This window comes from Clinocottus analis, unplaced genomic scaffold, assembly GCF_023055335.1.
Source record: "Clinocottus analis isolate CAN_PGR_092001 unplaced genomic scaffold, fCliAna1.0.p SCAF_1, whole genome shotgun sequence".
In the NCBI taxonomy this organism is placed as follows: Eukaryota; Metazoa; Chordata; class Actinopteri; order Perciformes; family Cottidae; genus Clinocottus; species Clinocottus analis.
Window position 1 is genome coordinate 13,361,317 of NW_027175820.1, and position 24,064 is coordinate 13,385,380.

Here is a 24,064-nt window from a genome sequence, read left to right on the forward strand (position 1 = left end):
CAAATGCCGGCAACACGTTACAGTGTGGACCAAGAAAAGGATAGATGTATGTAAGAGATGTAAGATAACTCAAAGATTCTTCACAGTGATGCCAGAGGCCAGGGCCACGCAACCTATTGTTAGAGTGAAATTGTGTAATGTAAACTTTATTACAAGTGTACATTTGCGAGTATGTTTAGTATGATGTTTAATTGTGGTCTATCATCTGATGAAAGTTTTTGCTAGTCAGCGCTGTTTGGGCATCTGCCGGTCAGATGGTAAAGTGAGGAGAGAGGACAGTGGGAGAGAGAGAGGGCACTTGGTTGTGCGGTGGGAGTGTTGAGAGTTGACTAAAGTTATGAGGAAAACCCAAAACGTGTTGGACTGTGTTTTACATCAGGAATTTGCTAATCATATACAGTATGTACTTGCTTGGAGTTTAGCAAACTGCTTGGTATTTTCTAGCTTGAGGATAGATATAACTGGCTACTGTCAGAATGTTTTCTGATAATATTGCCAAAAGGATCATATATAAAGTGAATAAAATTGGTCCAAGTACAGAACTAACTTTGGTGTGTGTAGAGGACCAGGGCCGTGCTTTTGCCTAATGTCATTGGCCAACTTGTGTTAATGCAAATGTATTCTGCTACATGTGAAGCCAAAGCTGCCTCAACGCGGGTAATGCTTGACTTGTGTTATTGTTGCATTGGATAAATACGTGCAATACAATTCTGCACACAAACACGTCAGCTTCTATATTCAACTTAAAAAATGGAAACTGAGTCAAAGAGGTCGAGAGCCGAAAACTGCTCCTCGATGGTGGAATGAGCTCCCCATTAACATAAGGACAGCAGAAAGTGTCTTCTGTTGCAAACTAAAAACAGACTTTTTTCGACTACACCTTGAATAAGGAAAGTAGTGCAGTAGTAGCACTCGAATTGCACTTAATGATAGCACTTTGTAGTTTGACTTTATTGAAAGAATTGTACTTTTCGGATTATTGTCGTTGAGTTTGTTCTCAAAGTTGAATGTACTTATTGTAAGTCGCTTCAGATAAATGTAATGTAATTTAATTAAGCACCTGTACTATATATAGATAAACTGTACTCATTCATTAATCTCAAGGGATGATGTGTATACACCTAAGCATATAATTATATTTAGTTATGTTTTATACAGGCCAGATTGTAATCCAGTATTTCTTTTCTTTCTTTCTTTCTTTCTTTTTCTTTTATGTAAAATAAAGCTCTCGACCTTCTTTACTCTATTTACATTTTTCTTGTTGTTTAATGGGACAAGCTTATGTTTTAATGGGCAGGATTGCATTGCACGTGTTCATTCAATGCGACAATAACACAGGCCAAGCATGAGTCCGTGTTTGGGCAGGATCGGCTGTCAACAAACTTACACGTACATTATCATTAACACAACTAGGCCAATGAGATTAGGCAACATCCTAAAACTGACAATGTTCAGGATACATCGTAAACAATTACATCATGTGCGGATTAACCCAGAGTTGTTATCTTTTGTCTCTATTCATGATACATTATAGGCTGCTGTGTCATTACGGAGTGTTTTAAGACACACAGAAGCCAATGCAATACAGCTACAATAATTACGTCATCCCTTTTATGACTAAATTTGATAAAAACTCAGAATACAGACTTGAGGCACAGTACAATACATCAGATATAATTGGATGTATTGTTTTAAAGGTTCGATGTGAAAGAACAAGACGTTCAAATTAATTATAATTTAGTTTAGGTTAAGGATTGCCTGATTGCCTTGAATCATTAAAATAAAAACTGGAGGGAGACCATCGACTAAAAATGATATATGAAATCAGGCAAAAACGTTTTGTTTGCTCACTTAATGAAAAAAGTTCTCTGTTATTTTTCCCGACAGTGTTAAGGGAACACAAAACCATCACCACCTCACCCTAACCTGGAGTCTCAGGTTGTTTTACCAAACAAGTTAAGGGACATTGTTGAGTGACACTGACATGCCTCATCACAATGGCTGCGTAGGTGTGTAAAGTCATGGAGAGGTTATTGAAATGATACCCATCTCTTTGTAAATACCGATTGGAGATTATTGTAAGCCTTATGTAAAATGGATTAGCATTAGTACAGACAATGCTTTTCATATTCCGACCTGACAATGTGTTATAACTACATCAATTTCAAAATAATCCTACAGAGAATGAAAACATGAAAGTCTCAATGTAGAGGTGCTGAACTTTGAAACTAAATGGCTTAGCAAATGGAATTTTAAGCAGAACTACATACAGAATAAAAAGTGCATCACATTAAAAACTCCAAGATGGAACAAATACAAATCTAAACTGCACAATAAAGTGAGTCCTAATTATGTGTCACAAACACCCCCAGTAAGACTTTGATGTTGATGAAATGTTTTCTAAGATGAAAAATAGCCACAGTGAGGAAGGTGGATCACTTGTCACTCATCACCCACCTCACGAAAGCAGACTGAGTGCTCGGGTTGTAATGTCAACCACCTCACCGGTCTAGCGTGTTCTGTAGCTCTTAGTTGTCACCTGATGTCGAGCCTTGTTCGTTTTTATTTGGCTCCAAGGTAACATAACATCCATCTGAGACATCATTGCATCAAGAGTAAATAGATCAAACAATTCTAACAATTTATTTCTAAAAAAATACAACAAAGTTATGAAGTGCTTTAAAGGGGAAAAACAAAAAAGGAAAGCACAGGAAATAACAAAATAAAAACATGCAACCATAAAACAAAGTGTCATGAAATAATGTTCATCCACAAACCTTCACTTCAATTCCAAGTTTTTCCTAATTCCCTTCACTATTTTGTGTGTTTTGTGAAAATGCTTGGGGTCTGCTCGTAAAATCAATTGAAGAAATGATTTAATTTCCATGATTGCTATATTGCACAACTTTCTCTTATTTAACCCTAATTGAAAAAAATGGATGTGTGGGGAACTAGACCAATGATTTATCCAGAAGGATCAACCTTTTCAATCCTGCCGTCCTGCCTGCAAAATAGTCAACAGAAACTCCAGCTGTTCAGCTAATCATTGTTCAAACTCAAAGAACTGTATCTCTAAATCTCGAGCTGATTTTCCCCCTAGCGAAATTAGAGTATTTTCATGTAATGGAATGATTCAAGACTTGGTTTTAAAATTTTAACCAAATGTAGACATATGGTTTCTGTGAGGCGCCAATAAACAATGAAACGTGTGGACTGAAACCTACTTCAAAGAGAATTAAAGAAAACTAGAATAAAAGATCTTTGATGTCACTTGCCAAATTTTGATTTCTGTAAATTATACTCAGTAAATCATAAACTTATGAGTGCACGTTGTACAAATTATGAAAATAAATTCACTCGGGGAAATACATTGATTTTCTCTTTATGCAGCAACACGATCACTTACTCTAAATCTGAACTAAAGTAAAACCCTGAAGTTAATATGTTTTTGTATTAGTAATTAATATTTTGCCAATTTAACTAAAAATTATTTTTTGAGAAAATAATTTCAAAGAAGAAGAACATCTTTTCAGTAAAGCACAAAAAATTATTGAACAAAAATCTATTATATATATATATATGTGTGTGTGTGTATATATATATATATATATATATATATATATATATATATATATATATATATATATATATATATGGATATATATATATATATATATATATATATGGATATATATATATATATATATATATATATATATATGGATATATATATATATATATATATATATATATATATATATATGGATATATATATATATATATATATATATATATATATATGGATATATATATATATATATATATATATATATGGATATATATATATATATATCTGGATATATATATATATATATATATATGGATATATATATATATATATATATATATATATATGGATATATATATATATATATATATATATATATATATATATATATATATATATGGATATATATATATATATATATATATATATGGATATATATATATATATATATATATATATATGGATATATATATATATATATCTGGATATATATATATATATATATATATGGATATATATATATATATATATATATATGGATATATATATCCATATATATATATATATATATATATATATATATATATATATATATATATATATATATATATATATATATATATATCCATTGTTGCTCAGAGTTGCCTGCATGTGGATGAGATGATTGAGTCACACAAAACAATTTGCATGTGCTTCAAGTGAACTTGCAGTCTCATGATGGACCATGTGAGAGATAAAGAAGTATGACGAAGAAAGGTTTAGTCACATCTGCAGATCATAAAAACAGTGGTTGAGGGTTATCTGAGTGTCAGATCGTCTTTAGAGTGTACAGAAGATTTCTGTCACCAAGAAACAGCCGACTGCCTGACGCTCACATATCAGTTCGGCATCTGGTTGCATGCGGATCTGTTATGTTCTCAAAAATCCTTCCTGGTTAGTCATACTCCTCTGGCTGCTCCAACTGAGTTTACCGGTAATTACATTGTTGTAGAGATTTATTTCATGCTTGACTCACCTTGTCGATATCTGTCATAGATCCACATTGTGCTGCCAATGATTTAGGTGACGCACATTTGTTCCAACAAAAAATAGGCTTTCATCCATGTCGGAGGGAATCAATCATTAGATGCCTTTTCTTTTCCTCAAAGCCACACTAAAGGGGAAATATTTCTATTCAATGCCGGCTTAAATAAAAAACAATTAAGGACTTTGTTTTCTTAATAGCTTAAGTGTTCACTTTCGTGACTAATTAACGTGCAGATGAACAGGTGCACATAATCTTCCTGGCGGCATCATTCTCGGTTTCTCTGCTGCTAAAGCATGAGACCAAGTCACAGGGAACATCGCTGAAATGCCTTCAACAGATAAGATCTGCAACCTCCACTTAGTCCATCCGTCACATGTTCAACCCCTCCAGGGCTGAAATGATAACCACATTGCAAAGATTAAGTTAAACGACCAACATTTTAACGACCTCAACTCATTAATAAATTATTATTTTATTTTTTATACATTTATCCTGAAAAGGCAAAACAGCATGCCCACTCACCTGCTGTTCCCGCTGCAGCGTTGAGATGCTCAGAGTGGATGCTTTCTGTGGCAGTGCTGTTAACACAATCTTGTGATTGAACAACACTCTCCTCTCAATGGCACCCTGCTGCCTCAGCTCGCTGTATCACAGGCTTTGAAATGGTTGTCTGTTATTTACACATCGAGCTGATAGGGACATTTAAAGATGACGGGCAGGGTTTTTTCATAAAAATGAAAATGTAAATTCACTCACAGGACTCAGCACTCAGTCTAGTATGGTATATATATATATATATATATATATATATATATATATATATATATATATATATATATATATATATATATATATATATATATATATATATATATTGGTATATGGTTGGTAATGTTAGCTTAGCGTTAAATCAGCCAACCTGGAAGTCAGGTCGCACAGAAAGGATCCCAAGGCAAATCTGAAGTTCTGCAAGTGTATTTGCAGAAGAGGAAAAACTGCTTCACAAAGTTATGCTTATTTTTCTTCTTCTCATATAAATATATATGACCCTTTGGTGACATTAGGTGGGTCCATGTGACTGGTGATGAGTCACAAGCAAAACGGTTTGCCAACCTTTTTTGTTTTGCATAAATATTATATTTAAACTACTGTTATGCTACATTTCAGAGTTTAGCACAAGTTGGTAAGAATTACTTTATATTTACTAAAATTCTGTTTCATCCAGCACAGTAGTTTATACACCATGCTTACAGGGAATTAATTATGACATAAGAGCCAGCACACATGATCTGAATAATCGTTCATTCAAATGTTTCCATTCAGCTAAAATTAAATGAGAAAAGGGAAATGACAGCAAGTACCAAAGAAGGAGGGAATGGGCTATTTGATAATATGTACACATACAATAAACATTACAGTGAAACATTGTCTATGAAGTAAAACTGCACTCGATACTGTAAATCCACATTGGACTCTTGAGCACATGCTGTAATGTCATCAAAGAGTCAGATCTTTTCAATGATACATAACCTGTTGTGTTACGTAGTGAGTTGAGATAGAAAGCAGCTATCTGGAATGTTCTCAGTGTCACAAAGATTCAAATGATGAATCTTAAAACTGGAATCTCTTCTGTTAGATAGGCATCAAGTTTGGAAAAAAAAACTAACAGAAGACAAAGAACACATGACTTGTAGGAGGAGAACACAAATGGCCATGTGTCAAGTGGAAGATAGAAAGGGAGGGACAGTAAAGTATGCATGCGTTTCAACCACCTATCCAACAGTATTCCCCAGTTTTCTTAATGGGTCCTTAAACAAGGCAATTTACCCTCAGACTCTCCCGTGGATAGAAAGTGGTTAGCAGCAATACAACACCAGCTCAGTGAACCCTCTGTCATAACAAAGTGTAACAGATATGTTGATTCCTTTAAAAACACGTGTGTGTCATCTGATCAGAGTAAAACACGCCTAAATTGAAAATAAAACTGGTGATGATGGGTTGTGTAAGCCTGACAGACAAGTTTGTTCACCAGGGACCAGTTTAATGTTCTCAAAGAGCACTTGGCTGAAACAAAAACACACAAAGATTCACAGTCCTTGTCAGTCATTATGTCAACTGCAGTTGCAGGTGTTGGATTATTTAGCTGAATATCTTTACTGCTACACCGTACGATCTGATATGTACCATGTTTTTGATTGTATCGATCGTCTGGCAAATTTACACATTTTGCACTAAAGGCTAGAAGTTGCCACATCACACAATTATGCCATATTAAGTTAGTCTGTATAAATAAGTTCTATCAAATATTAATGACTATTTTATCTACTGCTGTTACCTGTCCTAGAATGAGTGTTTCCAGCTTTGCCTGGCTGGAGGAAGATGGGCAGGTACAATAAGGAGTGGTTTCCCTGCTAAGGTGTGTCCACTCCCTGTATGTGAGTGCAGAACAGCAGCACACCCCCTCTGAAGGACCATATGCATGAATATATATATATACCTGCTGAAAAGCTGCTGGAAGTCACAGTGGAGCCGGGGCCCTGGCTGAGGAGTGATCAAAGCATCATTTGGAGAAACTTATCAACATGGGGAACTGTTGTGAAATCTTAGGACGTTTTTTTTGCCGGCAAAAGAACACTAATGTTCGCGTTAGTCTGCCAGCTGTCTGCTTTGTATGGCAGATTGCTATGGTTGTACTGTTTGGAGTTTTTATCCGGTATGATGAGGAATCAGACGTACGACAATGGATAGAGTTCAAAATTAGTCACAACATCACCAGCGATATCGAAAATGACTTCTACTTCAGATATCCAAGTAAGTACCACAGTGTGTAAAGTAATATATCTTGCAACAAAAAGTTACATATCGAAATGCGGGTGTTTTGATGACGCCGTGTCAGTGCTATAAGCCATGCACCAACATTTTCTTTAATTAAAAAAAGATTCTGACTTCTGCAACAGGTTAAAACAAGATTGTAGCCAATTGACTCTTCTGCCTTTGGTTTGTACACGGCTGCATTGACATGTCGGCGCTCATTAACTCATAAAAAATCTTGATTTATTATATCAGGAGGCTGTGTTCACAAGGATTAGATTGCGGTTGTGAAAAAGGCAAACTTGTGGAACATGGTTTTAAAAGCTGAACATTTTATGAGAGTCCCTCTCCTCGTACGTAACTGTCATTCTTCTGGGCTTACAATAGACCCTCTGGCAATCTAGCACCTGTATTTCCAGTATGTTGTAATCTTCTCATGAAGTTCTCCATATATCTTAAAGACAGTAATTATTTTATTTGGATACAATCTCAAGATGCAAGGATGAATTACACATCCAAAATTGAAGAAGATTTATTTACATTCAGAGCATTAATAAAGCGGCAAACAACTATTTGCTTTGCAAAGATATTCTAGAGTAAAGTCTCCCTGAGCACAGAGAATTAAGCCACTCTCACGCCAAATGTGTTTGTTGTCAGAGGTTGTTCTCCTTGCTTTGTTGACTTAGACAGTCACAAGGGCTTTTCATGCATATGTCTGCATGTGTCACTGCACTGCTCTCATATGTAACAGCTGATAAAGCTGCCCAGACCAATGGCCTTGCCTGATTCCACTCTTTATGGTTGCTCTGTCACCACATTTGCCGTAGTTGCACTGTTAGTGCCCCCGACGTGTTGAGAGCCGTTGAGAGGCAATCTTGTATCTTGCGCCTTTATTAAGAAACTTAATTGACATTATTCAATCTTATTATTTTAAGTACTTAATTCAAAGCAGAAAATGAAAGTGCTAATTTCATGCCATTACTCAAGGGTGTTTATTTTCCTCTCTCCAGGCTTTCAGGACGTGCATGTCATGATATTTGTTGGATTTGGTTTCCTCATGACCTTCCTGAAACGCTACAGCTTTGGTGCTGTGGGCTTCAACTTCCTGATCGCTTCCTTTGGTCTGCAGTGGGCTCTTCTCATGCAAGGCTGGTTTCACGCACTCGACCCCAATACCGGAAAGATCTCTATCGGAGTAGAGAGGTAAGGAATGCAAAGTGAACAGCATTTTATGCTGCATATTGGACATATGCAGGTATGTGCACAGCTGGGCTATGCAACTCAAAAATGAAAAGACATTTTTAAAGCTGACAAGATACACTATCTTTCAAGATATACAGATAGGTTTCACCGTTCATGAACAAAGAGGTTCTTTTGTCACAGCTGTTACCATGTCAAAACTTATTTTGGTTCTTGCGGTCCCTGGAACAAAACATTCTTGTCATGGCAAAGCCCTGTATCAGTTCAAAGGCAGATTTGCTTGTTTGGTTGTTAAAGTTTCCACACATTCGGATCTTTTTCTTTACCTTTTCCCCCCACAGTCTGATCAATGCTGACTTCTGCGTTGCCGGCAGTCTGATTGCCTACGGTGCCCTCCTGGGGAAAGTAAGCCCTGTCCAGCTGATGGTTGTCACCTTGTTCGGCATCACACTGTTTGCTGTCGAGGAATACATCATCCTCGACCTCCTTCATGTGAGTCTTACCAACAGAATCCTTCCACAGCTTAATTATTGTTCAAGGAGTGAGAACATTCCCTCAAACATTGCAATTTATGTTGTTGTGCTGCTTATTCGCACAGTGCAGAGATGCTGGTGGCTCAATGGTCATTCACGCATTTGGAGGGTACTACGGTTTGGCCATCTCTTGGGTTCTCTACCGACCAAACCTAAACCAAAGCAGACGCCTTAATGGATCTATCTACCACTCTGACATGTTTGCTATGATTGGTGAGGGATTTGTTTTTGTCAGTTTAACACTCAGTGTTGTTTGGAAAATATTTAATGTTGTACATTGATCAAACATGTGTACTTGATTGTAAGTGTGTTAGTCTCCCTGTGGTTTGACTGACTTTCCCTTCCCTCACAGGTACACTGTTTCTGTGGATGTTCTGGCCCAGTTTCAACTCTGCCATCACAGACCACGGCTCTGGACAGCACCGAGCAGCCATCAACACGTACATCGCTCTCGCCTCCTGTGTGCTCACCACGGTGGCCATCTCCAGCATGTCTGAAAAAAAAGGAAAACTGGACATGGTGATGCCACGTCGCTCAAAAACAACACATCTGCAACACGTCATCTATTTATTCCTCAATCTATCATGATTAACGTGCTGTTTTACCTGACAGGTGCACATCCAGAATGCTACTCTGGCAGGTGGCGTTGCCATGGGAACAGCAGCAGAGTTCATGATCACTCCTTATGGTTCACTCATTGTGGGTTTCAGCTGTGGCATCATCTCCACCTTTGGCTACCTATATGTCACGGTGAGCCTGCAGTATTTCACCTCCTAACTCTTGAATTCTGGAAAAATGGAAAAAGATGGAAAAAGATGAAGAAATAGTAGGATGAAAAAGACTGAAAAGAAAGCAGCCTGAAAAGGAGAAGTTAGATTAAACTGGGTTGGACAACAGAAAAAAAACAAAAGGATTATAAGAAGTGCTGACATATTTAGGGAGCAGTCACTGAATTCTTTCACATTAAATGTAAGATGGAAACTGTCCAATGAACTAAGTATTACGACACATTTCAAGAGTTTTTTTTAGAAGCCAATGAGTCATAAAGTCTTTGCCAACAGTTATTGTGAGGAAGCAAGTTTCAATGGATGTTCCAATGAGATACTCCGAATAATTATTAATTATAATACTTCTAATGATACTTATTCTTGGAATTTACAGTTAATCCATCATGTGAAGAAATATGTATGTTTGTTTTTCTCATTCTCAGCCCTTCTTGGAGAAATACCTAAAGCTCCAGGATACATGTGGTGTCCACAACCTGCATGCTGTGCCAGGGATGCTCGGTGGCTTCATAGGCGCCATCGTTGCTGCATCTGCCACTGAAGAGGTGTATGGCAGGGAGGGGTGAGTGACTGACACACACACACACACACACACGCACACACACACACACACGCACACACACACACACACACACACACACACACACACACACACACACGAAGAACGAGAAGTTCAAAAGACCTGATCTTTGTTGACTCAAACATAGTGAGTGAAAGCACAAACTGACATGGAAACCAACCCGGACATCAGGCATTGTTTTCATTTTCATCAAGCACTAATTTGTAGAATTAAAACGTTTGTTTTTCTGTCTAGGTTGATCGAGACATTTGACTTTGAAGACGAGTTTGCAGACAGAACGGTATTAACCCAGGGAGGCTTCCAGGCTGCTGGCACGTGTGTGGCTATTGCATTCGGAGTTGTTGGAGGAGCGGCTGTTGGTGAGTTTGTCAAATCTGTTGAGTAATACTGTATGACAACGACATAATCTTCTGGCATGTTGTCTTCAAAATAACATTCCATTAACATTAACATTACATTAATTCGTCACATACAAATTTCCTGAGAATTTTACACTGACTACATTTCACTACCTTGAGTTCAAAATAGGTTTTAACTACTTTAAAAACGGTATTAAAAAAAAGGCAAAACTGAAGTGAGAAATCTTGTTTTTGTGCTTTTTTTTCTCTCTTTAAAGGTCTCGTTCTGAGGCTGCCTATCTGGGGTGACCCTGCCGACGACAACTGCTATGACGATGAAGTTTACTGGGAGGTAAGAGGGCTTTTCTACCACTAGATGGTGTTCTCCCTCTTTTTTAAGTGAAAAGACTGGACTAGGAAATTACTCACGTGAATATCTGACTCATGATCTGGTCCCATGTGTCGGTTTCAGGTTCCTGAGGATGAGGAGAGCATCCCTCCTGTTTTGGAGTACAACAATCACATGATTCACAAGCACCAAGACATGTAAGTTCACTCACACTTCGACAATGTCATTTGGTCCTGGCGCTCTCGAAATCTCTTTAAAAGCGATTTTCTTCTTTTTTTGTCCCACAGATCCGAGTCAAACTTCTCCGTTGAGCAAAGTTAAAAACATCAAGCCGATTATATCACTTGCTACAGATGTGAATTGACAGGAGCCATCTAAAACAATGTGCAGTTCTACGAAGAAAGGGACCCACCGGTCCTGTGCCTCTCTTGTCTCGTACCTTTTACACCTGACAGATCTGTGAATGATTGGAAGCTTAAGGGTATGACGGTGGTAATAAATATCTCATGAGTGGAAATATGATTCACAATTGAAACTGGTTTTGTATTTTTGAGGAAATCTTTCATTACATTTACTTTCTCTTTCATTTTGGATGAAACTTCATATGATTTATAGCTGCTTAGTGACTGTAAAATATCAGGTCTCCAAGCAGCAATCCAAGCAGCACAATGGGAAGTCAAAGACACTTAGTTAATGTTTTGTAAAAAGATTATGATGTACAGAAGAACTTGCAAACATTTGTACATCAGTTTTTGTTGTCTTTAATAACTTTAGAAAGATTTAAAACTTGTATGTCATGTCTTTTAAAGTTGATGAATATTGTCATTCATAATGTTTGCCATTTTATTTCTCAATAATAAAGACTTCTGACATGCAGTATATAAATGAAGGTGTTTAGTGAATAATCAAAAGTATTTGTGTAGTCAAATTAGACAATTGTTTTGTTCTATATGGTAGTTATTTCTTTAAGGTTTTTGTAAGCTGTATGTACATATGGTCTAATCTTGTGTATTATGGTCAGAACTTGCTTGTTGTGAAGGTGGACGTTTTTAGTAACTACTGTAACTATGATACAATATACAGTGATTTGTTTGCTGTAGTGTTGAATGTTATGCTACCTCCAATACACTATATGTGATTCTATGTGATAATCTGCTTGTTGTCTAGACATTCGTAAATCACATGTAACTGATATTAAACAATGACCATACATCCATGCTTTTACACTGTCTTTTTTTGTTGCTCAGCACCATTATCAAAAGGCAATACTGTCATAGTTAAGTTACTACAGTACTATTACTATACTTTGGAATGGCTTAAAAACGTAGTCTACGTTTCCTGGACATACAACAAATATACTCTTTTTTTTAGCTCTTCTCATAACCATGTTTTCTTAAAGCTGTTCTTGTCTCTATTCATGCAAGCTGGTTTGATATCACAAGAAAACTTATTCATCCCTCACAGGTCAAACAAATTAGCTCTGTTTTAAATATTTTCCTCGAAATTACAGTTTTGGTGTAACTCCACAAGATGGCAGTATAAGGTAAACATTATGTGGTAATAGGTACTTCTCTGATGGTAAACTTCAGGCTTAAGATAAGCTGTATCCTTCTTTTTTATCAACACTTCTGCGAGCCAGTGGACTTCCAGCTCCTTCAGGTCATGGTGGGCCGGCTTGTGGCCTCAAGGGCTCCAGTCCTCCTGCTCCCTTCATTCTGATGGTAATGAGGCCTGGACACAACAGTCAATAGGGCAATTTCCTGACCATTCATTGTGACATTAATGAACTCTAAATATATTGGGTGGACATGTGCTTTGTGCTTGTCTTGTCAGGTCGTGGTAAAAGCTTTATTGATTGAAGAGGTCTCTAAAACGGCCTGATGGAGTTAAGTAAGTTAACTGAGCGGTTATCTACTAAAGCTCCGCAGGGGTCAAAATCCTTAGCGGCTGTGTTGTTATCACACAATGACACACAGCTTTTACATGGTGGCATACCAGGCGCCAACATTGGGGTCTGAATAGTGAAGCCAACGTGTAAGTGTCTTAAACTCAAATAGCCAGCAGGGGGCGACGCCTCTGGTTTAAAAAAAAAAGCATTGTTGTTGTTACTTTGCGTGGTTACTTTGTGATTGACATGTCGCTACCACCATGTTGTTCGTGTTTTTGTCTTTAACCCTGTCACAGTGTTTTAAGGTTATGAACTGTCCTATTCACCATTTGGGAGTATAACACAGCCTCTTGTGTCACATCTGTTTGCAAAACAACAACATTTTTTAGGAGATAAGGCTGTGCCAATTTATAGTAACTAACTAACTGACTGACTGACTGACTGACTGACTGACTAACTAACTAAGTGTTCAACATTAATTAACTATTAACCAACTACCTACTAATTAACTAATTATATTGACTGAATAATAACCTAAACAAGTAATTCACTTAATTTGGACTCTTAGTTTCTGATTATAGACCATATAAGTCATGAAGGAAAGTGTGGCAGTTATTTCACATCCTGAGGCCTGACTTTCAGACCAAGTCAAACCATTAATCTGTGAAACATACTATAATATAGAACACATAGTATCAAAGCAGAATCAGTTTCTTCTCAGCAAACTCCAGTGTGAAAACAGAATTTAATGAATCAAACAATGAACACTTGGACACAGCTATTCCTTAATCATTGTCAAGATATTTTCACCCAAATAATCAGGATTTTACTGTGTTGAAGACTCAACATGTTTGGTTTAACTGCCAATGGCTACAAATCAATCAGTTTGCTCCAGTTGCTAATCCTCTATTAAATAGACAAAGACAAATAGACCTTTTGGATCTTGATTGAAATCCAGCGTTTTCAGGCACCGCAGAAGTTTGCTGTGATTGTTGATGACAGGGACCAAAAGGTGAAAGATGGATCCACTGTGACAGAGATGTTTCTCTTAAATCATTGTGCAGACAGGCCTTGCAGCAAGCTCATGCCGAGGAGAGTGGACGCAGCTCCTCTTGTGATTCATATGACCCTGGGGAGTATGTTTGTGAAACCACTTGGTCTGCCATTGTCCTCCTGGGACTGGCCTCCTTTGAAAAGCTGCAGAAAGCCTGTAATCAGATTAAAGGTTGCTGGGAAAGGGAGGAGGGATTTTTGAGGAATAGCGAAGAGGTCGTGGAAGTTCTCTAATCAGTACCTGCCATTGAAGTGCAGAAGAGGGGCTAAATAACGCAGCAGGAGGGGAGGCGGGAGCCAAGCTGGAGGGACAAATTGGCCTGTTGTTGGACGGGGATAATGGGACAATGAGGAAGGGGAGTATAATCAGGGAGTATAGAGTGGGAGAGAATAGGTGCAATGGGAAAAGGAGGAGACTGAAGAACTCCAAAGGCAGTGGTCTTGTCCCATCCTGCCCTGGCAATTATATCACCTTTGTGAGCTGATTGGAGCAGGCTGCACAGTCCATCTGGGTTCTTAGATGGACGTAACAACCTACATTTTCTCACTGTCCTCGCTCTCACCGGGCCACTCAACAAGATATTAGGGGCTCTTGTAGCCAAAAAAAACTCATCAGCCACTGCTGAAAATCTCTTTCCTTTCTAGAGGTCCACAACACCTAAACACCACGTGACATTGACAACCGTTAGTCACATCTCCGTGCTTCCCTCCAGTCTATTTAATTCAGTTTTCTCATTAGAAAAAAAACACACAAGATTAAATTAGTTGTTGATGCAATACATTGTTTAAAGAGAAACCCCTTCATATAATTAACGTCCTCACTGTTCGGAGCCTGTATTGCCAATTTCATATCTCCAGACATTTCACAGAGTGCTGAGCTCTACCAATCTCCCTGTATGATCCTTTCTGTTATTGTGATTACTCATCAAACGTCCATTGCTCGAACAACAGGCATCACTACAGGCCAATCACCGCTTTTTTATTCAGTTGACAAGAGTCCATTTATTGGGGTCAAAGGGGAAAGTCTCAGGGGGGACAGCCTCTCTGACAGCACCGGTGAGGAGGAGAACCAGAAAAATCACTATTCATAGTAGGGGAGTGCTTTGATTTGGCCACAAAGGCCACTAGTTCCCTCCTAGATTGAAAGAAGTAGAAATCAGAGCTGCTTTAAAACATGTGCGAGGAATCTAAACTGAATGGTTTAGCTAATTAGGAGCTCCACCTGCCTCCAAGCCCTGATTAGTGCATAACAGATAGTATTTGATAATTATAATGGAAATAAAAATCTGAGCGTAACAGGATTTTTCTGCTTGTTCATTGCGTTTTAACAACATTTTCATTAAATTACCCAGGACTATAACATTTCACATGTTGTATCCCATAATGGTTCACAGGACGAAGAGCGTGACATTTACTTGTTTTGGATCTCAAAGAAGTTCCCTCATCCTGGCGAGATTTGATTATTGGTTACATTTTCATTTTCACCATTTCTGGAAGAAAGTGCCGTTGAATTCCACTCTTACAGATCTCAAGTGTTATGACACAATAGACAATAATGTTGTCTTTATCTATGTGTTTTAGTTTTCTTGTTCGGTCAACATTGGTTTATATTAAAGTTCAGTCAGTGAGACAAATGCTTCTGGAAAGTGATAAATACTAAGTACAGTTTGGAATTATATATGTCTGCAAATTTGAGTGCCAGGATTTCACACGAGCAGGACAGGGACATTACAGCAGTATCCTCATGCACCTTGAAACATGTTATGGCATTTTAGAGAGGTTACTGACAGTCAGGAGATGGTTTTGACTGCTAATGGATAAGAGAAAGGAATTGTCAGGAATTTCAAAGGTACTTTCTTGGGTCTGTTAGTGTCATGCCTCAGAAACACATGTACTCCTTTGTATCTCTTTTTGGTTTAATAAGACCCATAGTCACACTGTATGATTATTTTTTCATGTACATCAGATTAATTTGACATAAGTATGTTGTTATCTGGACACAAAAATGCTGGAGATGTCTCTCTGCAGGCTGGTTGCTGTGCGACAGACTGTGCTGCAAAGTGCATGTGGTCAGTTTCTCAGCAGGAGTTTGTGATTGAACGAGCCTCGCCTGCATTATCATGCTGGTCGTTTGAGTTTACACTTTACAGTACATGCCTTAGTGCTCTTTTAAAACATATACAAAGATGCATGAACATGTAATATTATAACTGCTTCAGTGGTACTGAGGGAGGGGCGTGTAAAATGGACTAGAAAGTGATTTCAGTGAGGTAGGTTATCATAGTGCGCCTCTAGGGTCAGATGAAGGAGTGTGGACGGAGCAATATCACATCCAAGTGATAAAGTGTTGAATTTCTCTTGCAAAAAAGAAATCTGTAAAATAAAATAACAAAAGAAAAGTAAGCCCAATTAAATTCGGCATAGTTGAAGACCCTGTGAGGTCAGAACCAGTATGTTCGGCTAAATTAAGACTTTTAATATTGAATCATTCTTGATCTCGAAGACTGTGCTTTTTCTTTGGCCTTTAAAAAAAAATCTTAGCATTTCCTTCACTGGATGTGAAATGACTGAACACTTCAGTCTTCTTATTTTAGAAATTTAGGGTAAAAAGGGACAAAGTGGCATGCTGAAATCAATATAACCGATCCACAAATCTTTCATCTTTCCTGGGTGATGGTGTGCAGAGTGGTAGGCCGGCAGTATCTATCATTTCTGCAAAGAAAAGCTTTGTCGAAGATGGACTTAGGAAGGTGAACAAGTTCAAAACAAAAACGTACACTTTGAAAGTGTACGTTCAGAAAAAGACTGCTTTTAATAGCTTTATTCGGTGTGCTCCTTCTCCATGTGACTATGATTTAGAGACTGAAGCTGCACAAAATCATCTCTGTACCAGAGTCATAATGCCGACTAGCTGCCAGATTCAAATATATGTACACACTTCAGGAGCTTATCATAAGCCTTGTAGGTAACGTACTGTCTCTTTAACAGAGATCATCAGCTCCAAGTTAAAGCTGATGAGACACACTGACAGAGAGGGGGCAGTAATCTCTCACACTCCACATTGCGACAAGTGCAGACGGCAAAAGGAGGTAAAGTCGTGTAAAAAAGGAGGGAAAGGGAAAGAGGGGGACAGAAGAGGAGGGGAGAGGAATGATTATCTTGGGAAGGGAGGGTGTTTGGGTGAAAAGCAACAGCATATGTATTGTTGGAGGCCCTGACTCGCTACCCTGGAGAGCTCCCTGTTCCCACGGTTTTCTCAACAAACAACCCCTCCACCCGTCTCCCCCTACACACACACACACACACACACACACACACACACACACACACCATGCACCCACACGCTGTGGTGATGTCATCAATTACCATCAAAATGAGCATGACAGCAAGCAAGTGTGCGTGTGTATGCCAGCAAAGCGTGTGTGTGTGTGTGTGTGTGTGTGTGTGTGTGTGTGTGTGAGTGAGAGAGAGAGAGACAGAGAGAGGGAGATGCAGGGAAAGAGAGAGAAAGAGACCATTGTCCATTCTGAAATAAAGAAATCTCCACTGAAGCATTGTAAATGGCAAAGGCAGAAAAATGGACCAAATTTGGGGATCTTTGAGTGAGAGCTGGGCTGTCGCATCTTGTCAGAGCCTCACAAAACCTGATGTGCACACATTGCCCTGCCTGGCTACAGAGACACACTGTGGCCCTGTGATTGTGTGCTCTCCTGATGAAATTCAGCCTTTCCCTCCCAGCACAAGCAGGGATCTTTTTTTTTTTTTTTTTTTTTTTTTTACTGTTTGTGTGCCTGTATACATGTGTGCACAAGTCTAGCTGTGGGATCTTGCATGTATGTGAACCTTTTTTTATGTTGCCAATAACAAACTCCTTCATTTTCAGGCCCAAAGCAGACATTTAGTATTTAGGTTTAACTGTACAGTCATTGGATTAAACCACAATTTGGGATGATGCCACGTTTTGTGTTTTTGTGCATGCGATTAGTATATTAGGAAAAACTGTAAGCATCAATCTTGCAGTGGTATTTGCCATTGAGGTAGTCCAATTAGTCTCTTCTAGGTTTAACGCCGGACGTGATGAACCCACTAGCTCTTGCTTGTGCCCATTTCGCACATATCTGTAAAATGCTACCAATTTGCAATGAACACGAGGAATAGCTGATGAAAGGAGATTACAAGTTGGGATCACAGTTTTTACAATTCATCCTGGGGTGAGTGAGTTTGTCCACAAGAATGTCATGGAAATTCCTGCCAAAGTTGTCAACAGAAAGCCACAAATGTTAATGTCATGGTGATACTAACAGCCAGGGGATCAGGATTCATTCACAACAATTCATTTCTGTTCTAAATTGTATGTCAATCCATATTCGTTGAGATACTTCACAGCCTGAATCAAAGAGGTGGACCATTCCCAGAACCATAGCATGGCTGAGAACCTCAATGGTGTTTAAAACAGGAATTTAAAGCAAGAACAAACCCATCCTGAGGGGCTTTTTCCCCTGGTTTGGCTGAATCACAGCGGAGACGTGGCTTGGTTGTTAAGAAGGGAGCAGAAAACTCTGCACTTCAAGTGTGAAACACAACTCCACAAACTTTACCTGCTGTACAGAGTTACTTACAAAACCTAAAGTGTTGCTGAATCCAAAGACGACTATGACGACCATTATGTAGTGTCATTTGTGTGTGTGTGTGTGTGTGTGTGTGTGTGTGTGTGTGTGTGTGTGTGTGTGTGTGTGTGTGTTTGTGTGTGTGTGTCAGCTCTGTGTCCTGACATTTTTTGGCATGGCATGGATCATTGTATGGACCTTCATTAGAGATCATTAGTTTTTTTGCAGTGGGCCTCACTAAGCTCTAGTTGTGCAGTGAACCAGGCTGTGGACTGAGATTATTATCGAATGTGCCGGCATGAATGCATGGCATTCCACCTCATCAAAGTTTGCACAGATAATTGCTACTGTTTGATCTGAAAAGAAACCGTGTTAATTAGAGGCTTTGATTGGGATGTGAAAGGAAGAGAAACAAATGTGGGCTTTGTTGTCTTGTACACATTTCTCCTCTCATGGGTTTATGTATCTGCAGAGCTGGAAGGTTTTTGTGTCCCAAATTTGGATGAGGTCTTTGTCAGGACCAGTCCCATCCCTCTCTTTGAGAAAAATATCCATGTGTACCCTGTCCTCCAAGCTCATCAGCTATTCCTTTGAGCTGAAACAATGCACTGCATTGAAAAAAATGAGGCGGTGGTTTGAAAGTGCTTAACTATTTGTATAGTTTGCTGTTTGCTTTGTGAACTCCTGAAGATACATCACCATGTTTTCAATAAGGTTCTAAAAATACTTTCACATTTTACAAAACTAGCTTGCAGAACTACTAGCTTTTCCCTTTCCCTTTCAAATCTTATTTTTATATTTGAGTCACAGAGCTAAGCATACATTTTTCGGAAAGATACATCCCTCGCAATATTTAGACTATTTATTTGTATTATCTCATATATTGATTCATAATACATAATGTGTTTATATTTCTCTTGTGTCTTCAAACAAGCAAAAATAAAGTTGCTGCTTTCACTTTGGTCTTTCACGAAAGACCTTGAAGTTTCCAGCAGGTGGTGCCACAATGACATATGCTGGTCATTTATTCTGTCGTACACATTTCTTTTTCACAATTTTTTTAATGTTATTTCACTCGATTTATTAATCCGTTCAAAGATACAATAAGTGTGTCTCCTCTATTCTCACTAATGAACAGCTCCTCTGAAGGGTGAGAAAATTGGGTAACTTGCTTCTCTATACTCATAAGTGACTGAAGTCACAATAAATGTTAAATATTTTCAAACAAAATGTAAGAAGCATAACATTTGATTTAAACTTACTATTTCAAAGGGGTTTTATTGGCACGACAGTTTCAAGTACAATGTTGCATAAGCATTAAAATACAATTTTTCATTCGCAATCATCACAATGCAGCAGAGGATATCACAAAACATGTAAACCCTCTCATGGTGGAGCCTCTCAGTAAGATTTCACCACAACTTGTCAGGAGTATCTTTGCTCAGAGGTAACCGGCACATCGGTGGTTAGTATATATTTACAGGCAGTGGGAGTACGAGCTCTCTCTTTCTCTTTCACACCCCACAAATCGAGCTTCATCTCATTCATGCTGCTAAATAGACTCCACTTAGACTGTGGCTCACTGTCATTTTGAGTGACCTGGGCTTTTTCACAAGCAGAATATAACTTATTATGATGGATAATCCTCAATCTCGTGTCATTTTTCCTTGTAATATGAGTTCAACAACCTCCTAGAAAAGATATTGTTCAACACACTTGACGACTGACTTGAAAGAAATGTCTAGCCCAATTTCAATGATAAGTTCACTACACATGTCTAGTATTTTTATTTGACTCAGTACATGGATTAAATGTTAAAAATATAATAAAATAAATAAACATATATGTATTGTACTTAAGATAAACATATACATTAAACAATTCACAGCTATAACTCCCGTAGGTCCAATGAATTAAATTGACTCATTTTAAATTACAACGGTTGCAAATAATTCAAAAACACATTTTAAGAATAAATAATGTATGAACATGAAATTAACCTTTTGGGGTAAGTGCATGTTTCTTGAGCTGAAAGAAAAGTTAATCACTATGGAAATAGCAAAACATAATGACCTTTGATTTGTAATATATCCAAAAGCTCATGTTTTGGGCTAATAACATAGAGCAAAAGTGTTATTAATATCTTCAGTCCATGCACCTGGTTTGGAGATACACTACATAGTTTACTTAAATATGTATAAGGCACACTGAGTGCACACTGAGCACACTGAGTGAATAAATAGCCATCTTTAACAGTGAAGACGAGGCAGCACCTTTTCCACTTTTATGTTTATTGACTTTTGTTGTAACATTATATTATTAAGCTTTAGTTGTGCCCACTTATAATTTGTGTACAATCAGTTCCGTATATTGTCTAGTTCAGTAAATGATGAGTCAGTCAAATTACATTCTAATTGGCGAACCAATTAGCCGCATGTCGCTCTTGTTATGAGCCCTGACATGCATTTGGTTTTATCGTTAAATATATATCAAGTTGTCACTGACAGAAACTCGTGTCAATCAGCCAGTTGTACAAAAGCTGTGCTGAACAGAAGGAAATGTCCAATTGTAACAAAAATCTATAAGTTCCTGTATTCAAAAATATATTAAGCTGCGTTCCTGCCAAACACTGTAACCTCATGAAGATGTTCATTGTTTTTGAGGATGTAAACATACTGTTTCAAGTTTTTTAATCATCAAACTACTATCAAGCTTTGAGTGTGTATTGTCGTACAGATAACAAAGCTGTGTCATAAAAATGAAGGGGCATAGGTGGCTTTGTTGTATTCCTGTTGCATGATTCTAAAGGTGTTGATCTTTCTGCACTCTTGACACACACTGGTATGCTTACGTGGCCTACCTTTCTAGAAGACGTTAGTTTTGTGCTTACCAAATTTTGAACTTTGCAACAAAAACATGATAACGCCTGTGAAGACTCACTGTTAGCAATCTTGCGATATTATGTCCACTCTCCAGAAGAGGTCCCTGCAGCTTCTGTGCATTTGGGAAGTCTGGGATACCTCCTTCAATAACTCGGCACATGCTTCTATATGTCATTATGAGAAATTTTGTTGCAAACAAGACAAGACTAAGAGAGATTTGCTGACATGATGTACTGACTCAAAATGTAAAGAGAGGCAGAGGAGGAAAGCAATAAGAAACACGTTCAAGCCACATCAGTGGAGGTGTGTAAGGATTCCAGGTTAATTTTAGTACATTTTTCACAATTCCCACATTGTTTTTTAGCACAAACTCTTAGCTGTTAGTCTATAGCTGCTAAATTCCAAAAATACAAAGATTATGGCACAGTGGCCTCGAGGTGTCCAAATCAGCAACTAACTTCCAATGTTTTTTCTCTATATGACATGTAGAAATGTTGTCATAGATTCACTGATGACAGTCTCCAGCTCAGTGTACTGCTGCTACTTGTGAGCCACTGCATTTCATCGTGTTATTCTTTCTTCAGCTGTATATCCTTAGTAAGAATTTTGTCTTTCTTCTAAAGCAAAAGGCTGAATATTATTAAGTAAAACCATTTTCTAATTATATAGAATCTGTGCTTATTTAGCTGCTGAAAAGGAACGTATTCCACTGCAGCTCCTTAAATTTGTCAAATAAGGAGTAGTGCTGATGAGGTGAGAAGCAGAGAATGCCTAAAACCAACTGTAGAGGGGCTCCAGCAAACCAGCCAGGGGCTTAAGATATATTAAATTACCATGATTGGGACTTAAGGCATGGTTAAAGCCTGTTTGAGAGGCTGGGGAGCCTCATAGCAGAGCTATTCATGTCTGGGGAGTTGGGTCAATAGGTTGGGGAAGTTCACAGGACCTGATTCTATTCTTATGCAAACGCAGAGTACAAGACCTAAAGCTCACTGAGTTGGAAGATATAAATGACTCGAAAATCATCTGCAGCCCTTTGCAGAAACCTGGTCTACAGCTGCCTACTCGTCCTTCATGGAGTAGAGCGACAACATCCAAGTTCATATTCTCTTGCTCATGTCTCTTACTCCGAAATGCATGATGATGTTACTGAGCGCCACACTTTCACATATAAGCTCTGATAAAGTATTGAATCCAGTCATATCTCGTGAAAAATGCCTGTGCTTCATATTTGAAGCTCTGTAATCAATGAGATGTCACAATAGTTATTAGCTTATTGTTGTAAATAAGAGTGCATAAAAGCATGCTTTGTTCATTGCAGCGTAACCTAAAAATGTATTTCTCATCTTTGGTGAGTTATACGACCCGTGGTGACACCACAATAGACAACATCTATCTCAGTCAGTTGACAAGGGAAAATCAGAGCAGGATTAATGGATACACACTGAGTGCCGTGAGAGAGAACACCTGCAGCCAGCAGCTCACGAGTTGCTCTGGTCAAAGATAAATCAGGCGTTAATGCTCAAACTTGATAAAATCATGACGAGGGCAGAGGCACTTAATAGCCAAAGGTATGTGGACCGCCTTACGTGATTGTTCAACGTCTTATTCCAAAACCATCGGCTTTGATATGCAGCTGACAGCTTCCTCTTATCACTCTCAACCTTTTGGATGCTGGATTTGTGCCCATTGAGCCACAGGAACATGAGTGAGTTTCATCCCTGACGTGAGGCGATAAGGTCTTGCTGGTTGAGGTCGGGGCTCTCTGCTGCAGGCCAGTCGAGTTCTTTCACACCAAACTTTGATTCCCATTTCTTCATATTAAAACAGCAACCATTCATCCTGAAAGAGTTTCCACAAAGTTTGAACACTGCGTTAACTGTTCACTGCAGTTTCTAAGTAAGACATGTCTTACTTAGAAACAGAGAACACTGAGCATGACGTTTGATTCCTTTATGAATCCGTGGGGACAAACTTATCCATCATTTAGTCCACTTTTTCCAACACAATTATTTTTTCTATTATTTTTTTTATTAAATGAGATAGACCTATTTTAATAAGATATACTCTCATTTAAGAGTGTACTCCTACAGTCTATCAGGTTTTATTCAATGACGCTGGGTGAGCTGATGCAGCACCTGAAGCATTAGAAGAACACACACGTGTCTGTCGGCTTGTGTCGGGTCAAGTTGTGTCCCTGGAGAGTGAAAGGTCACGATTTCCTTCGCCCAGCTGCAGCTTGAGCTCTCTGGACATGAGGTCGTCACATTGTGGGAGGCAGTTGACTAATCTGCAGCTAAACACCCCAGAAAGGCTGTTTGCCTGGATAGTGATGTTCACTACTCAATAGGTGGTTCATAATACCCTAGTGTGAGATTACATTGCATCTCTTTCATTGTTGAATAAGTAGATGGCAGGAGTCTGTTGATGTATCCCATGTTAT

At 38.3% G+C, this 24,064-nt stretch overlaps 1 protein-coding gene across 1 annotated transcript; it reads left to right on the top strand.

The window, feature by feature from the left end:
- The first annotated feature begins 7,177 nt into the window (after positions 1–7,177).
- rhcga (Rh family, C glycoprotein a) lies at positions 7,178–11,512 on the top strand. The gene is made up of 11 exons (XM_068572668.1): positions 7,178–7,406; positions 8,417–8,609; positions 8,948–9,098; positions 9,205–9,352; positions 9,492–9,658; positions 9,752–9,889; positions 10,350–10,486; positions 10,739–10,863; positions 11,121–11,194; positions 11,315–11,388; positions 11,479–11,512. Exons 1-11 carry the CDS (start codon positions 7,178–7,180, stop codon positions 11,510–11,512), a joined length of 1,470 nt encoding a protein of 489 aa, XP_068428769.1.
- The last annotated feature ends 12,552 nt before the right edge of the window (positions 11,513–24,064 follow it).

Excerpts from the sequence above, each read along its gene's own strand:
- rhcga (XM_068572668.1), top strand. The coding sequence starts at position 7,178 with ATGGGGAACTGTTGTGAAATCTTAGGACGTTTTTTTTGCCGGCAAAAG. Across the intron at positions 7,407-8,416 it reads CTTCTACTTCAGATATCCAA|GCTTTCAGGACGTGCATGTC; the intron begins GTAAGTACCACA and ends TCCTCTCTCCAG. Across the intron at positions 9,353-9,491 it reads TGACATGTTTGCTATGATTG|GTACACTGTTTCTGTGGATG; the intron begins GTGAGGGATTTG and ends CTTCCCTCACAG.